At 44.0% G+C, this 18277-nt stretch overlaps 1 protein-coding gene and 1 pseudogene across 4 annotated transcripts in view; one reads left to right on the forward strand and one right to left on the reverse strand.

The window, feature by feature from the left end:
* The window catches only part of WDFY4 (WDFY family member 4), a 286883-nt gene that overhangs the window by 113378 nt on the left and 155228 nt on the right, over positions 1–18277 (forward strand). For all 4 annotated transcript variants that reach the window (XR_011997478.1, XM_025989725.2, XM_072739274.1 and 1 more), the window contains exons 29-34: positions 5140–5345; positions 6175–6344; positions 8637–8762; positions 13892–14056; positions 16801–17004; positions 17699–17813. Coding sequence is in view for 3 of the 4 variants with exons in the window: in XM_025989725.2 (XP_025845510.2) it covers positions 5140–5345; positions 6175–6344; positions 8637–8762; positions 13892–14056; positions 16801–17004; positions 17699–17813 (986 nt within the window). In the remaining variant the exon portion in view is untranslated. The remainder of the gene's footprint in view (positions 1–5139; positions 5346–6174; positions 6345–8636; positions 8763–13891; positions 14057–16800; positions 17005–17698; positions 17814–18277) is intronic.
* Positions 2874–3564, reverse strand: LOC140595676 (MICOS complex subunit MIC26 pseudogene; annotated as a pseudogene).

The raw sequence follows: 18277 nt of genomic DNA on the forward strand, positions 1-18277 counted from the left end.
CCCTTTCTGATATTTCCTACCCATTTCTTCTCCCTTCCCTTCTATTCCCTTTCACTATTATTTATATTCCCCAAAAGAATAAGAACATACACTGTTTGTCCTTCTCCGATTGACTTACTGCACTCAGCATAATACCCTCCAGTTCCATCCACGATGAAGCAAATGGTGGGTATTGTCATTTCTAATGACGGAGTAATACCCCATTGCATACATAGACCACATCTTCTTTATCCATTCATCTTTCGATGGACACTGAGGCTCCTTCCACAGTTTGGCTATTGTGGACATTGCTGCTAGAAACATTGGGGTGCAGGTGTCCTGGCGTTTCATTACATCTGTATCTTTGGGGTAAATCCCCAGCAGTGCAATTCTGAGTTGTAGGGCAGGTCTATTTTTAACTCTTTGAGGAACCTCCACACAGTTTTCCAGAGTGGCTGCACCAGTTCACATTCCCATCAACAGTGCAAGAGGGTTCCCTTTTCTCCGCATCCTCTCCAACATTTGTGGTTTCCTGCCTTGTTAATTTTCCCCATTCTCACTGGTGTGAGGTGGGATCTCATTGTGGTTTTGATTTGTATTTCCCTGATGGCAAGTGATGCGGAGCATTTCCTCATGTGCTTGTTGGCCATGTCTAGGTCTTCCTCTGTGAGATTTCTGTTTGAGTCTTTGGCCCATTTCATGATTGGATTGTTTGTTTCTTTGCTGTTTAGTTTAAGAAGTTCTTTATAGATCTTGGAAACTAGCCCTTTATCTGATATGTCATTTGCAAATCTCTTCTCCCATTCTGTAGGTTGTCTTTGAGTTTTGTTGACTGTATCCTTCGCTGTGCAAAAGCTTCTTATCTTGATGAAGTCCCAATAGTTCATTTTTGCTTTTGTTTCTTTTGCCTTCGTGGATGTATCTTGCAAGAAGTTACTGTGGCCGAGTTCAAAAAGAGTGTTGCCTGTGTTCTCCTCTAGGATTTTGATGGAATCTTGTCTCACATTTAGATCTTTCATCCATTTTGAGTTTATCTTTGTGTATGGTGCAAGAGAGTGGTCTAGTTTCATTCTTATGCATGTGGATGTCCAATTTTCCCAGCACAATTTATTGAAGAGACTGTCTTTTTTCCCAGTGGATAGTCTTTCCTGCTTTGTCGAATATTAGTTGACCATAAATTTCAGGGTCCACTTCTGGGTTCTCTATTCTGTTCCATTGATCTATGTGTTTGTTTTTGTGCCAGTACCACACTGTCTTGATGACCACAGCTTTGTAGTACAACCTGAAATCTGGCATTGTGATGCCCCCAGATATGGTTTTCTTTTTAAAAATTCCCCTGGCTATTCGGGGTCTTTTCTGATTCCACACAAATCTTAAAATAGTTTGTTCTAACTCTCTGAAGAAAGTCCATGGTACTTTGATAGGGACTGCATTAAACGTATAAATTGCCCTGGGTAACATTGACATTTTCACAATATTAATTCTGCCAATCCATGAGCATGGAATATTTTTCCATCTCTTTGTGTCCTCCTCAATTTCTTTCAGAAGTGCTCTGTAGTTTTTAAGGTATAGATCCTTTACCTCTTTGGTTAGGTTTATTCCTAGGTATCTTATGCTTTTGGGTGCAATTGTAAATGGGATTGACTCCTTAATTTCTCTTTCTTCAGTCTCCTTGTTAGTGTATAGAAATGCCATTGATTTCTGGGCATTGATTTTGTATCCTGCCACGCTACCAAATTGCTGTATGAGTTCTAGCAATCTTGGGGTGGAGACTTTTGGGTTTTCTATGTAGAGTATCATGTCATCGGCGAAGAGGGAGAGTTTGACTTCTTCTTTGCCAATTTGAATGCCTTTAATGTCTTTTTGTTGTCTCATTGCTGAGGCGAGGACTTCCAGTACTATGTTGAATAGCAGTGGTGAGAATGGACATCCCTGTCTTGTTCCTGATCTTAGGGGAAAGGCTCCCAGTACTTCCCCATTGAGAATGATATTTGCTGTGGCTTTTCGTAGATGGCTTTTAAGATGTTGAGGAATGTTCCCTCTATCCCTACACTCTGAAGAGTTTTGATCAGGAATGGATGCTGTATTTTGTCAAATGCTTTCTCTGCACCTAATTAGAGGATCATATGGTTCTTGGTTTTTCTCTCACTGATATGATGAATCACATTGATTGTTTTACGAGTGTTGAACCAGCCTTGTGTCCTGGGAATAAATCCTACTTGGTCATGGTGAGTAATTTTCTTAATGTAGTGTTGGATCCTATTGGCTAGTATCTTGTTGAGAATTTTTGCATCCATGTTCATCACGGATATTGGTCTATAATTCTCCTTTTTGGTGGGGTCTTTGTCTGGTTTTGGAATTAAGGTGATAGAACGAATTTGGAAGTACTCCATCTCTTTCTATCTTTCCAAACAGCTTTAGTAGAATAGGTATGGTTTCTTCTTTAAATGTTTGATAGAGGGATCCCTGGGTGGCGCAGCAGTTTGGCGCCTGCCTTTGGCCCAGGGCGCGATGCTGGAGACCCGGGATCGAATCCCACGTCGGGCTCCCAGTGCATGGTGCCTGCTTCTCCCTCTGCCTGTGACTCTGCCTCTCTCTCTCTCTGTGACTATCATAAATAAATAAAAAAATTAAAAAAAAATAAAATAAATGTTTGATAGAATTCCCCAGGGAAGCCATCTGGCCCTGGACTTTTGTGTCTTGGGAGGTTTTTTTTTTAATTCAGAATTTTAATTATGTACATAAATAGCAACATGAGAACCAGGAGTTCTAATGCTGGACATTATCTCTAGGTGAAAGGATTTCCGATTAGTCCACTGGTAGTATGGTATCACCCAAGATAACAAAGAAGCCTGGTATAGTGTTTCCTGAAGAAGAAAGCCAATTTACTACATTCAGTACTGACTTCTCTGCCATTTTTCTATAGAAAATGCATGGAGTTTCCAATGTTTACCTATAACTGATTAAAATGGGCAGAGCATGGAGCATTCTACTTATTTCCAGGTGAATTCTTTACATTTCCTGGCTTTTGAAAGTTCTCCTTCCACAAATCTTCTACAACTATGTATCCTCGTAAACCCCAGTCATATAATTTCTCCCCACTGACCTGGACAAATACGATGGCTTGTTGTGGATAATAAAGAGAGGCAGCTAGTCCCATGAACCCAGTGGATACACAAGCTTCTTTATTTTTGACCCTCTAGCCAAAAGAAGTCCAACAATGCCAGCAAAACCAATAACACCAAGTCTTGCAAAAAATCCAGGAGGTGCATTTTGAAGATATTCATAGCTGTCTAACCCCCATTGAGCCAAGCTCTGCATCTTGGGCTTTGTTTGTGAGTACATTTCCTGACACCAACTTGTATGTGGCTTGCAATAATGTCAGAGATGTGAAATGCTTTCTTCAAGCTGGGTCCTTGGCTCCTCCACATATTTAGATTGACCCTTAGGAACCAAGTAGAGTGAAAGCTCAATAACCTTCACAGAAGTTTTGTGAGGTGAGTCCCTTTTAGGTGATGCATAGACTTTAAAGGTGAGCAGACTCAGGCTGGCTGGCCCCAGAGACCTCCAAATTACTTTGAACATGTTGCTGGCAGAGGTGGCTCTGGCCTCTTGGGAGGGTTTCGATGACTGCTTCAATTTCCTCCCTGGTTATTGGCCTCTTCAGGTTTTCTATTTCTTCCTGTTCCAGTTTTGGTAGTTTGTGGCTTTCCAGAAATGTGTCCATTTCTTCTAGATTGCCTAATTTATTGGCGTAGAGCTGTTCATAATATGTTTTTAAAATCATTTGTATTTCCTTGGTATTGGTAGTGATCTCTCCTTTCTCATTCATGATTTTATTAATTTGAGTCTTCTCTCTCTTCTTTTTAATAAGGCTCGCTAATGGTTTATCTATCTTATTAATTCTTTCAAAGAACCAACTCCTGGTTCTGTTGATCTGTTCCACAGTTCTTCTGGTCTCAATTTCATTGAGTTCTGCATGAATCTTTATTAACTCTCTTCTTCTGCTGGGTGTGGGATCTATTTGCTGTTTTTTCTCTAGCTCCTTTATATGTAAGGTTAGCTTTTGTATTTGAGTTCTTTCCAGTTTTTGGATGGATGCTTGCATTGCGATGTATTTCCCCCTCAGGACTGCTTTTGCTGTATCCCAAAGATTTTGAATGGTTGTATCTTCATTCTCATTAATTTCCATGAATCTTTTTTTAATTCTTCCTTAATTTCCTGGTTGACCCTTTCATCTTTTAGCAGGATGGTCCTTAACCTCCACGTGTTTGAGGTCCTTCCAAACTTCTTGTTGTGATTTAGTTCTAATTTCAAGGCATTATGGTCTGAGAATACGCAGGGGATGATCCCAATCTTTTGGTATCGGTTCAGACCTGATTTGTGACCCAGTATGTGGTCTGTTCTAGAGAAAGTTCCATGTGCACTTGAGAAGAATGTGTATTCAGTTGAGTCCAAATTCATCATTTTAAAATTCATTTTTGAGGGGATCCCTGGGGGGCTCAGTGGTTTTGCGCCTGCCTTTGGCCCAGGGCGTGATCCTGGGGTCCCGGGATCCGAGTCCCGTGTCTGGCTCCCGGCATGGAGCCTGCTTCTCCCTCTGCCTGTTTCTCTGCCTTTCTCTCTCTCTCTATGTCTATCATAAATAAATAAAAATAAGTATTTTAAAAAAATAAAATTAATTTTTGAAAGTGACAGTTAAACATAGAAAGACACATAAATATTGGACCATTCCACTTAGATTAATTTTGACTTGTGTATTTGAAAAGGGAGTTAACTATTATGTGTTTTATGAGACTATACTGATATAATTAGATGGGTGGCTAGTCAGACAACATAACTATAAATACTAGTGGAGTAAGGCTATCAAGGGGCCTGTACACTTGTCTATCTTTTGATAGTTCCTGATTGCTTTGAAAAGCTCTGGCCAACATACAATCAGCCATTAATAAAAATATTCAGCCATTTAACAGCAACTTTGCCAGCATTTTATTTTACCATTCCTTAAAAATATAACATGTACTTCACTAAGTAATATCCAGATTAACCTTAATTTGCTTATCCTAGGTGATGAGTGAGGCTGGACATTATTTGTATTTTCTGGATGTGTCATTTGCTCATGGACTGGGAGATAATTTATTGATTTATTGATCCCTGCAGGACAAAGGAAGAGATGTTTCTGAACCTGGGGCCTGACTGGTTCCTGCTCCTTGTGCAGGGCCACGTGCATCCCAGCACCACTGTGCTGGGCTTGAAATTGCTGCTGCACTTTTTGTCAAGCCCCTCCCTCCAAGGGCGATTTAAAGATGGTCTGTCTGCCGGATCCTGGGTGGAGCACAGCTCTGAGGGTGTGGACATTGTGATAGGTGAGTGTGCAGCCTTCTCCAGGAAGTGGTGGGCCACCTCCTTCTGGGCTTCGAGTGAGGACCTGCAAAGCTCCTTCCTGCTTGGGGCCTTCATAGCTCTAGCAATAGGATCACCTTGACCCCTGACCTGGATCAGCCCCAGTCCCCTCCTACTTCCTGGTTAGGATCCCCTTTGTCCTTTGTCCTGCTTTACAGACACTGGGGGCTTCCTTCCATTCCTCAAAAGCTCCTTAGCTCTTTTCCTCTTCCTGAGACGTTCCCCCAACCCACTATACCAGCAAGGCTCTCCTGGCTGGTGTGGGTTCACCCCTCAGTGCTCAGTTCAAATGCCACTTCCTCCAGGAGAGGAGGGTACCACCTGAATTAGGGTGCCTCTGTTAGACTCTCTTTGCCCCTATTACTTTTCTTGTCACAATTCGCAAGCATATATTTATTTGAGTATTTAATTCCTTAATGTCTCTCCTTCCCCCTACATTCTAAGTACTTCCCCCTACATTCTAAGTACTTGGTGAGGGTCTGGGGCTCCATATATTTTGTTGAAATACTATGTCCCTATTGCTTAGTATAAAGCCCTATTGCGTCTAAAGTAGTAGGCACTAAATAAGTATCTGTTTTTGAATAAATGAATGGATGAATGAATATGTCAGGAATAAGAAAAGGAACTCTTTATTGAATACTTTCTTATGCTCATGTATGTATGATGTATATTTTTATCCGGTGTTTCTATGGGATGAGTAGGTGGCAGGGAATTTCTTTGTGTGTCCAATCCCCACCTTGACCAGAAGAAATAGCAATTGTTCTCAATTGGATTTTGCCACTTGATCAATAGATAACCTGAAGAGCCATCCCCCCATGCCTGACCAGAGCCCCTGCCTGCTTCCTGGATTCCGTGTCTTGAAGGACTTTCTGAGCCACCATGTGCATATTCCAGAAGTCTACCTCATTGTGTCCACCTTCTTCCTGCAGACGCCTCTTACGGAACTGATGGATGGGCCGAAAGTAGGTGCCCCTGGGATGGAGTGACATACCTGGTTTTCTGATCCCATGTGACCAAGGTGTTCCCTAAGATTCTCCACCCCTACCTCCATTCACTTCTTCCAACTCGTGTCGTTTGCTGACCCACTTGTGGTGCCATCCCCTTAGCTAGCTCTTCAGATTCCCTGAGCTCCTGGGCCATTGCCTTCCATCCTCCCTGTCAGCTGGTCTGTGTTTTTACCAGTCCCACTTTAAGTCTTTCTCCTTCTGGGCATAGCTAGAGAACTCACATGATGATGGGGGTGTCATGGGGAGGCGAATTGCTGCCACTATACAATTAAAGCCTCAGTTTATACCTTCTGAAAAGGCATGTCTCTTTATCTTAGCCATGGTCCTTGATTCCCCTGTGTTTTAGTGTAAACACATATGCTTTCAAGTCTTCTGCCTCAAAGCTGCCCTTTTCTCAGATGACTTAGCTCACAGTGGGAGTGAAGGACCCCAGAGGAGGGCATTGCCATGGCACCCCACCCTTCACCACCTATTTATGCCGTGGCCCTCTTCATCTATTGTCGCTGGCAAAGAGGAGCTCTCCAGGCTGATCTGGATTCCTTCCCCTCCTTTCCTGAGTGACCTTACCAGTGATTGGTCCTTCTTTCTCCTATATTTACAGCATCTCCTATTCTATGGACTTATTCCTCACAGACCATAAGTACAGTGAACTGTGTCCCACCTAAAGCCAGAAGCTGCCCCTTGACTCACATTCTTGACTAACTGCTGTATTATTTATCATCCTTTTGTCCTTCCTTAGCCAAATTTCTCCAAAGAGGGGCCTACACTTACTATGTATAGCTTCTCACCATATACTCAATCCCTCATTCATTTGCACCACATCCAAGGCTTCATGAGCTCCCCTGTGGGATCGGGTTCAGACTCCATAGCTGGCATCAAGACCCTTTGTGATTGGGTGCCTATCTTGTCTCTTCAGTCCAGCTTCCTTGCTTGCTTGCTCTTTGTGCCTTGGATCTCCTGAGTCACCTCTCTAATAACACCAGCTACTTCATGCTCGCCTCCCCTGTGCCTTTAATGAGCTTTCCTGTTACTTGCCTGGAGATGTGTCCTCTCTCAGTACTCAGCTCAGATTCCACCTCCTGCTTAGATCTCTAGACAGGAAGAATCATTCCCTCCTGTGTGCCTTAGCACACCTCCCTCTTATATGCCATCGTCACAGTTACATAATTTCCTGTCTCCTTAGCTACTGAGGTCATCAAGAACAGACCCTACTTCTTACTCACCTTCATGGGTGCCCCAAAAATAGTAGATTCAGAAATTGTTCCTCAGTCTCAGTTGTGTTGAATTAAACTTCACTGAATTGAAATTGGGGGAGGGGCATGGCTCTTTAAATAGAAGGCTAGAAAATCTACCTCTTGCACATCCTTATATTTGATCTATCTAGATCTTTATATATGCTAATAGTATTATAGATCACACTTCAAAATAAAGTTCTTAATATGCTCTGCTAAGTTCACTGAAATCCTGTATTTCTATTTCTCCAAGATTATATTGTAGGGAACAAACATCTGCTGAATGTCAGGACTCATGAGAGATGTTTTACATATTTTATTTTGCTTGATATTTATAACCATCCCATGGGGTGGAGAATGTGATTTTCATTCTACAGAGAAGGAAACTGAGTTGCCAAGAGGCTGAATAACTTGCATAAACCCTGCTTTTAAAGTAGCAAAGTCAGGGATCCCTGGGTGGTTCAGTGATTTAGCGCCTGCCTTTGGCCCAGGGCGTGATCCTGGAGTCCCGGGATTGAGTCCTGCATCAGGCTCCTTGCATGGAGCCTGCTTCTCCTTCTGCCTGTATCTCTGCTTCTCTGTGTGTGTGTGTCTCTCATGAATAAATAAATAAAATCTTAAAAAAAAAAAAGTGGCAAAGTCAGATCTCCCGACTGGTCAACCCCCATGGTCCCTCTGCTATACTTGGCACTTTCCCCAAAGGCTTTGAATTCCTCATATGTAATCTCATTTACAAAAATTCATTAAAGTTGATTGTGATCTCAAACCAAATGAAAGAGCTAAACTCAATACAAATTGCTGGTGGGTCTGCAGCATCTTCTTGGAGGCATGTATTTCCCCTAGGCACTGCCGAGTGACTGAAGTTCACCACACAGGCCAGCCACCAAGGCTGCTACTGTGCTGTTTTGCCTTTCCAAACACTCAGGCCCCCAGGAAACATGATGGGCTGGCTGGAAAGCTGGTCCCCTTGGTGTGCTGCTGGACATCTCTCTACATCCCTTATCCCCTCTTTCAGGATAGGTTGGATGCCATGCTTCGGTGGCTCTTGCAGAAGCATCACAGTGAAGAAGTCCTCCGGGCTGGGCTGTGCACCGAAGGTGCCCTTCTGCTCCTGGAAATGCTGAAAGCCACCATGAACCAGGTGAGATCCATTCCCTGCATCTCATGAGGAGGTTCTAATGGGAAGACAAGTTTGGAAGAGTCACATTGACTTTTTCCAGTAGCTTCCCTCACTGATAATTAGCAAGTGTTATTCAGAACGCTTGGTAGAAGAGGCAAGGTGGGTTCCTCATGATCACTTGGGTGCTCAGTGGAAAACCTAACCTAAACGTCCCCAGTGGAGTTTATGCACTCTTGCCAGAAGACATTTGTTTTTCATTTGTTTAAATATTTGATTTTCTTCACTGGGTTATTTAATGCCTTCCAGTAAAGGGAACATTTCTGTTTTAGGTCAGGAGCTTCAGGGGACTTGTAGAGGGTGGAAAGGGGCCTCTTCCTTCAAGGAACTCACATCCACCAGGACAGGTGGGGCTCCAGTGTGACTGAGCTGTGAGGTAGAAACCTGTTAGAGAAGACAGGCGCTCACCAACTACATACATGACATGGAGAGCCATTAATTCAGGCCTTCAGGGTCCATTAGAGATAGGTTAAAAAGTTATTTTCAACATGGAGGCAAGTGTGAGGGGGGGTAAAGGCCATGTGGCCTGTGAATGGGAGTAATCATGAGCCAGATGAACAAGAACTTGCATGGGAGGCTGAAGACTTCTGACTCTGGTCAGTAGACGCCAAGGGTGACTGGAGGCTTGTCCTGTGTGGGGAAACCTTATTGCTTCTATAAAATGATGCATGTTTACCTTTACAATTTAAACAAAAGAGAAAGATAGAAAGTAAAAATCACCTGAAACACTCCCAGGCAGAGATAACCACCATGAACTTTAGTGAAATGTTCTTCCAGACACCTAAGATTATACCATATTCGCACAGAGGGTTAGGCCACATAAATTCCTCTTGTGTTTTTTTCCCTCAATATGTTGTTGGGAATAATCTATATTTGTACATGGAAATTTAGGTTGTTTTTCAGAATGTTCATTGTTATAAAAAGTCTATAATGAACTTTCTTGAGGAAAACTTTCCTTTTCCTGTAGTTTGATATTCTCATTAGTGTGAATTCTGGGATGTAGGTTGTTAGGTCAAAGTGTCCTTGATATATTTTATTTTGATGCACTTCTCAGGAAGGTTGCATCAAACATTATACATACACTCTCTTCTATCTAATGTACATCCCGCCATTCCGTATGTGAGTGCCCATCCCAGTCCTCATAGCCCCAACAACATTGCCCAACTGCTGATTTCATGGTCGAGTTCACTTATATTTATCATTACTGAAGTTGATAGCATTTTTCATATGCTTATTAGCCATCCCTATTTATTTTTCTGTGGATTTATTTGTATCTTTTGCCAGTTTTTCTCTGTGCATATCTGTGTGTGTTATGAGATTATGCTAAGAAAGTATAGATAATACTTTTTGCTCTTTTTAAAAACAAGAATGTATATAATTTTTATTAATACTCTTTTAGCATGTTATTAATTAGGTGATCATATGCTTTTTTCTTCTAGCCACTTACCTACAACAAATTGCATCAATAGATTTGATTGTTCTTATTACTTTAGTGCACCTCCTTCTGTTTGTAAATATCTTATTTATGATTTTGAGTGTGTATTTATAAATGATAGTGGGCTGCAGTTTTCTTTTTGTTATGTTTTTCAGGTTTTGATATCAGTATTATGCTAACTTCACTGAAAAAAAAACATGTTTTTCTTTCTTTTTATTCAAGAAGTGGTTAAATCCATAATTCTTATATTATTTAAATTGTTCCTATGAAACTCTTAGGCCTCAACTTTTTTCATTATTGCTTTGTTTAGGCTCTTAAATGTCTCTTTGACCTTGTTTAGGTAATAGATATTTTATTCAGTTTGTACAAATGATCTCTTTTAATTTATTTAATTTTCTGTATGATTATTTCCCCCTTCTTATTCAGTATTTGTAGACTCATGCTGTATTTATCCCACACCCTCCCATTACCTAAGGAGCTGAGGACTTATAGATTGATTTAAAGAACCAACTTTGGATATATTCTCTTAATTTTTTTTCTAATTCTAAGATCTTGGTATTTGGCATCTTCATTTTTTTTTTTTTTCTGGAGCTAATGTGATGCAGTTTTAAAGACCTCTTGACTCATATATATTTTTTAATGTCCCTATGGTTAAACTTTTTGGTTTTTTTATAGCTATCATTTTCATTTTGTTTTGTCCTAGTCAGAGCATGTGATCTGTATACTCTCCATCTTTGGAATACTTACTCATGTTTCCATTATAGAACTAATGTTCAATTAATTTTTGTGTTGGGTGCCTGAAAAAAATGCATATTTTCTGTTTGCAGCACAAAAAGCTTGTTACCTTTCTAATGGTTAATGTTACTTTTTTCTATTTGATGTTTTTAATGTTATTTTTAAAAGATTTTATTTATTTATTCATGAGAGACAAAAGAGAAGCAGAGACCTAGGCAGAGAGAGAAGCAGGCTCCATGCAGGAAGCCTGATGCAGGATTCGATCCCAGGGCTCTGGGATCACACCCTGAGCTGAAGGCAGATGCTCAACTGCTGAGCCACCCAGGAGTCCCAATGTTATTGTTAAAAGCAAACAAAATGAATAACATGAAAGCATGTAAAATAAACAAAATACATAGTATGCTGAGAGGAGTAAAAAAAAAAAAAAACCCAAACATTTACATTATAAAGTCAAACATAAAATGGTTATCTGATATATTACAGGCGTGCCTCTTAAACTGGGTCAAAAGCCAAGACCCAATCTTCTGAGATCTAACAAACATGTAACAAAAATCAGAGTCACTCCAAGATTGTTCTGTTTTAATGAACACATCTGTCTAAAAGCATCATTCACCAAATATAGTAGACAAACATTGCAGTGTAGAAGGCAAAGATTGGAAAGATGAGAGAAAAAGGCCAGGGACTGTACTGTAGGAAATAACTCTAACTAATGTTTCTCAGTTTATTTTATTTTATTTGTTTTAATTTTTGCTTTGAACTTTACTTGACATCTTTCCCTTACCCAGTGGTAACTGTAAATTGGTTTGCATGTTTTTGAACTTGTTGTGATGTGAACTTGAGTACATACCATATGTACTCTCTTGCATCTGGCTTCTTTTACTCATTGTTATGTTTGTGGGATTTGCCCCTGTTGTTGTGTATGTCAGTAGTTCATGCTTTTTTATTGTTGAGTAGTATTTTTTTGTGACTATCCATCCATTCTGGGTTGTTTCCAATAGGTAATATGTACGCTATGTACACATCTTCTGTGGATGCATATAGTCATTTCTGTTGGAAATATATCCAGAATTAAAGTGGGCATCATAAGCTGTACATATGACTTGCTTTAGTAGATATTGTCAAACAGTTCGCCAGAGTAGACGTGCCAAGCACATGCACCAGCTCTTCTTCTGCCAGGGTTCTAGTTGCTCCACACCCTGGCCAATGTGTTGCGTTGTTAGTCCTTTAGATGTTAGTCACTCTGATGTGTGCAACTATCCTTTGGAACATACAGCTTTATATCCACTGTGCAGGCGTAGAAACTGAAGCTTATGGAGGTTAACTCAGTTGCACAAGGTCACAGAGGGAGGGCATGGTGGAGGCATGTGGGTTCAGCATTAGCCTTACAGTGCAGGTTACTAGCATGTCTGAGAACATACAGGGGTCCCTGTTGCTCAGTACATCAAGTCCAAATTCCTCTTTCAAAGTCCGAGTCTTATATCTGACCTTACCTTTCAGCTCCTTCTCTACTGACCCTGTGCTAGTCACTATGAAATAAGCCTGAAGTGCTAAAATGTCTCCTATTCTTACAACAATCTTCTGAAGTGGGTCACGTCGGGATCCTTGTTTTACAAGTGGGCTGAAGCCACACCATCAGTAAGTGGCAGAGACAGCATTCAAACCAGGCAGACTGAGTCCAGAAAATGCTCTCTGAACTCTGAACTCTGGTATTCTCCTGTAAATCTAATGTTTGCCCTGACAACCTGTTGGAGAAGCCAGAAGCAAGTGACTTCAGAAACAGTGGCTCTGCTACCTGTTCAGCCCAAACCAAATCCTCACCATATCCTGTGAATGAGATTTGAAACTGCTCTCCAAAGTCCTACGCATACTACCTTTCCTTCTGCAGTTAGGTTTGTTGGTTCCAAGTACTTGATAGCTACTTGGTAAACAGGGACATTGTAACTCCTGCACACAGGGATAAGACTTGAGGTGAGCTGGTGGAGAAATGAGGAAGCCACAGATGGGGAATCCTGGGACTGAGGAACCCAACATCCACCTATAACATCTGTAGGAGTAGGCCGAGGCCCATTCAGTCTAACTGTTGGCATGGCCCTTATTGTTGGATGACCCTGATATTAATTGCCAGGCAGTCCATTCAGGGCATAGCAGGACCTAAGGCAACTGCTGGACCTATGAAAACTAGAGTCAGTCTCCACACAGAATGGCTGGGCATGGCTGCCCAGGGGAGCTGGGCTTCTTTGGGGCACTAGTGTGCAGCCAGGATGGAGACTCAGCCGTGTGGCCAAGGCCAGGTTATGGTGTGGGGGCAAACAGGTGCCCAGGTCCCCTCAGGATACTGGATATCAGCTCAGTGTAACATGATCCAATCCAGACCCCTGGCTGGTGGGGCAGGGGCTCCTCAAGATCTGCCAACCTCAGACAAGGTTTGTACAGATATTAACCAGGGGAGAATCCACACCTGGGAGTATTAGCATTGGGCTGGGGAAGGCTGGAGTCTGACTGGTGAGTCCCTTGAGCACAGAGGCTGTGTCTAATCACATAGAGGCAGAATAAGAAGATAGCCAGACTTTGTAGCAAGATTGCCTGGGTTCAGTTCCTGGCTTTGTCCATTATCCATTGGGTAACCTTTGGTAAGCTACTCACCCTCTCTGTGCCTCTGTCTTCCCATCTATAAAACAGGGGTAAATGTAGAGAGTTGTGAGAGGAGAAGAGGAATGTGTGTGAAGACCTTGGGACAATGCCTGCACATATTAAACCCTCTCCCAACTGATGATTGGTATCCTGGGCTAATCCACAGACTTAAATGTCTATAATTAGGTGTCTTGTTGACAGTCTCAGAAATCCTTGGATTTCAGATCCTCTGGCTCCTCTGCAGCCCCTAGTCATGCTCCCATGCACTGCCTTTCATGAAGTGTGCCTTCAGCCCTCAGCAGGCTCTGGAGATGACGCCTGGGAACAGACTTTCCCTGCCAGTGTGCTGCAGTTCCTTGGCCTTGTACACAGCACCTACCCTCAGGACCCTGCATGGCGGGCCCCGGAGTTCCTCCAGATGTTGGCTGCAGTCACCTTCCCTCTGGGAACCCATAAGGTAGGACATGTCACTGCCCTGCCCAGTAAGAGCAGGGATAAGCAGCATCATGCTTCAAGGGCAAAGAGAGAAATTTTTCCCTACCTTCACCCCAAATTAAAATGCATTTTAAGGCAACTTGGCTGAAACGTTAGGTAAAAAAACTTGGGTAATTTTCCATTTTTTGGCTGAGATGGCAGCTTGAGGTTGCTTTCAGCTCTGAGATTCAGTAATTTCTTGAGTTGTCAGGAATCTCAGTAATGAGGAACTTGACAGACCAAGTCCAGTTCCATATGGAATACTCACACACTGCTAATGTGAAGCAACAAATTCCATCCCAGGAAGCCGGTGGGCCATGTACCAGATGGGAGACAGGGAACAGGAAGTATCCTGTCTTCTCATCTCAGGACCCTCATCCTGTTTGCAGGCCTTGACTTGGGACTTTTTGTGGTCTGAGGGTTTGCTGAGGGCCAGCTTAGAGCCAGACAAGCTGAGGCTGGAAGGGCAGAGGACCAACTGGATCCTGAGGATGCAGCATGTGTGGGCCAAAGGAAGAGTGGCCCAGCAGGCTCAGGGGACTGGAAGTGTTTGGCAGCTGACAGGAACCAGTGAGGATGGTGTGAAGGGCACGTGCAGGAGAAGCAGGGCAGACATCCCCTCATCACGCCTAACATGGTACAGTAGGAAACATTCCCCAACAGGGAGGGTATACTAGTGACACCTATTTGCAAATTCATAACTATGGCTACAGGAACATGTTAGAAGGCACGCAGTGTTAAGTGGAACATTTAGAAGCTGTGCCAAGCACAGTGTTGGCATATAGTATTTGCTCCATAATTATTTGCTAAACAGCCAAATGGATAAAACCAGGCTGTTCTTTCAGCTAATCTTTTCTAGAAGTGTGTTCATGTTCACAGCTGCTGCCTGCTGAATACCTACAGCAGTCCTGAGTTTGATGCTTTACCTAACTTTAGTAGCACCCTAAGCAGGTGGTTTCTGTAGGGGGGAAGTGAGATCCAGAGGGGCCAAGAGGGGCTGAGCAGTTTCTGTTGCATTTAGTGGGGGCTGTGTGGCCCATCTTACAAAATGTTTGAGAGAATGAAAGAGGCCACAGTTTACATGAGTCATGAGTGACAGAGTCAGGATTGAAACCTTGCTCTCTGACCCGAAAGCCCACATCCTTTCCATCAGTCAGTTTAAAATAAAATTAAATGGTCAAATAAAATTTGAGTAATTAGTTTCAATGAAAAAAACTAAATATAAAGACTAGAAGATTTACAAAAAGATAAAGTGGTTTGGTGAGTTAATACCAACTAAAGGAAAATACTGGAAAAGTGGGCATTAAAAAAAAAGATATAGTAAAGAGCAAAGGAATTCACTGTGGGCAGTGCTGCTGGAGGGGTGGTGGATGGGACAGAGGCCATCTGCCCCTGGGGCCAGACAGAGAGGAAGGACTATCCCTCAGGCTGCCCCCCACCACCTCCCAAACTGGGGCCTCTGGAGGGAGCCAGGACCCTGAAGTCTGTGGCCTGACATTCTTCATCCAGATCCCCACCTTAGCTCTGACACCCGCAGGCCAGGCTCACCATCTGCTGAGCTGAGGTTCCAGGCGGCTGCCTGCCAGCAGCCCACACTCTGATCCAGAGCTCTTCCTCCTCACACTCAACAGTTCCTGCCTGGGGGCAGGTCAGGCCCAAGGTCACCTCCCCAGTGACCGCAGATGAGCCAGATCCTGTCTTGGGACTCCTGGCTCCAGTTTCAAAGTGCTTATCCCCACACCTCCTAGCCTTGTCCCAGCTCTGAGTCTGCTTCAAAGGCCTTTGTTGCACAGAAAACGTGATAGGCCCTTGTCGTGCAGAAGACTGGTGGCCAAAAGGCTTCGATTTGCTAAAATATATATGGCATCTTTCCAGGCAAAGCCGCATGGAGCTAATTAATACAGTCACCACCTCCCTAGGTGCCCTTAAATTCATTTTATGGCTTAATTAAGAACAGCTGCATTAATTTTATGAATGAGCAAAGGGAGGTGCCAACAGATGAATACGCATGGAAAGTTCATGGGCCGGGAGTCAGGAGCCCCTGGCTGAGTGTCCTTGGGTGTGTCATTCAGTCTCCCAGCATCCCCATGTCCTCCTGGATGGATCTGGGCTGACAACTCCAGCCTCACTGATCTAATATTTTTATAAACATAGAAATGGGAAAGTGAAGGCCAAGGGGCTTCAGGGGTTTGAATGCCACAATTTGAGGAAGTCCTACTTGTCCCCCCAGAGAGTCCTGTCTGTCTATAACTGTGGAGCTTGGCAGGCAGTAAAGGTAAGGGCTTCACCAGAAGGTGAGAACAGGCTCTCTTGACCACAGCCCATGGTACCAGGCATTGCCATATGCACTGTTCTCTCATTGTGGCCTCATGTGTCTTTGTGAGGCCTTTTCATGGTTGTCATTTGACCCATGGTGAGCTGTGGCTCCAAGGAGGGACATGGCTTGCCCAGGACACACCCTGGGCTTCATCACTGAGCCCTGCAGTCCTCTCTTGCTGTATGCTCAGCTTCTTTCCATGATTCCTGCCTATCTCATATTCAGAGACCACAGCAGGCTGCCTGATGAGCAATGGGACTCTGGGCAAGTTGCCTTCCTCCTCGGAGCCTCGATTTCGTTACACGTTAGTGGGTTTGATAAGAATCCCACCTGTGCATGCCTCACAGGTGGATGTGAATGTGCTCTGAGGCAGGGCAGCCCCCTCATGCTTGGGTTCTCTTATCTTTAAGGAGCCCATGACTCAGCCCACCCAGAATGCCAGCAGTCCTGGGGCTGAGGCTGACCGTGACAGCATTGCAGAGCATTTACAGGCTCCTGCCAAGTCACATCCCACCCAGAAGCAGCTGAGGGAGTTCATGCAGCTACTCTTGAGGGAGTTCTTGCTGGAGGCTTCCAACCCCAAGCAGTGGCTGCCACTGGAAGTGCTTCTGGAGGTGAGTTACAAAGAGTGTTTTGGGAGTGCTGTAGGAGCAGGCCTGGGGGGACATGGGCACCACAAAGGCAGAGGATGCCCAGAAAGACCTGAGAGCTCATCCTTTTTTGAGAGCTCATCTAGGCCTTCAGATGAGAACATCTCCTGGGACTGCAGGGATGTGGTGGGAACTGAAGACCTTTGCACAGCAGGGAGACCACCAAGCAGCATGGAGATAGATGGCTGAGGGCAGGTCTTGGCCAGGTCCCTAGAAGCAGAGCCTAAAGCAGGGATTTTTCGTAAAGTCATTTGGGGGCTGTGCTCTCAGGGGAAGCAGAGAAAGGATACACAGGGGGACGGGGGAAGAGCGAGCTAAGAAGGTCTCTGCTGTAGTCTGGTCCCAAGGGGAACACTGGTGTGCTAGTTGCATCCCAGAGTTGGCCCCACCTTAAGTTCTTGCCCAGTAGTCATTGCCTGTGGGTCCTCCACAACTTGCCTCCTCCACCTAGGAAGTGAACATCACCTCTTAGGTGAGGGAATTTCATCAACAGAGGGTGATGCCCTGGAGAAGAGGCAGTTGTGAGCTGTGGGCAGCCTACATTTCCAGCAGCTGTGGTATTAGCATATGGGCCAATCAGGTGGGCACTAAGTGGACATGATGGCTGTGTGGCCTTGTGGCCATGTGGCCACTCTCTTAGTCCTTAGTATGCTTCTAGGCTTTTCCAGACAGTGCCACCAGCCAACAGAAGCGAGATTTCCAGTCTGAGATCCTGCTTTCCACCATGGAGATATTTCACACGATGAGTGGAGGCAACGTGCCCTTGCTCAGAGGTAAGTGGAGGTGACTTTCTCCTCCTTTATGACACAGAGCTTCTGACAGCCTAACATGAAAGCCAGTGTGCCCACCAGCCCCTGGCCCAGCCCCTGGGTCACAGTGCCACAGGGCCCCTTGAGAGCCACGGGAAGCTGCACTCTACCTGCACATCAGTCCCTCCAGGAATCTGCAAGGAGAGCTCACCAACCCTGCCCAGAGGCCCCAGGGGAGGCACACTTGCCACTTTTCATGACATCGTTGGGCTACTCAGAGCCTCTGAGCTAAAATCAGTTCTCCTCTGGCTTCAGTAGGAGTGGCTTCTTCCCATGAGGGAAGTCAAGTTGTCACCTGGAATTTAACATTCTTCTGCTCAGCATCTGCACCCAAGACTGGGCACAGCAAGTATTTCTTAAATGGAAAATGGATGAACCTGGATGACGATGTTGCCACTACCTGTAAGAGGTTCAGATCGAAGCTGCCT

This window comes from Vulpes vulpes, chromosome 15, assembly GCF_048418805.1.
Source record: "Vulpes vulpes isolate BD-2025 chromosome 15, VulVul3, whole genome shotgun sequence".
Lineage (NCBI taxonomy): Eukaryota > Metazoa > Chordata > Mammalia > Carnivora > Canidae > Vulpes > Vulpes vulpes.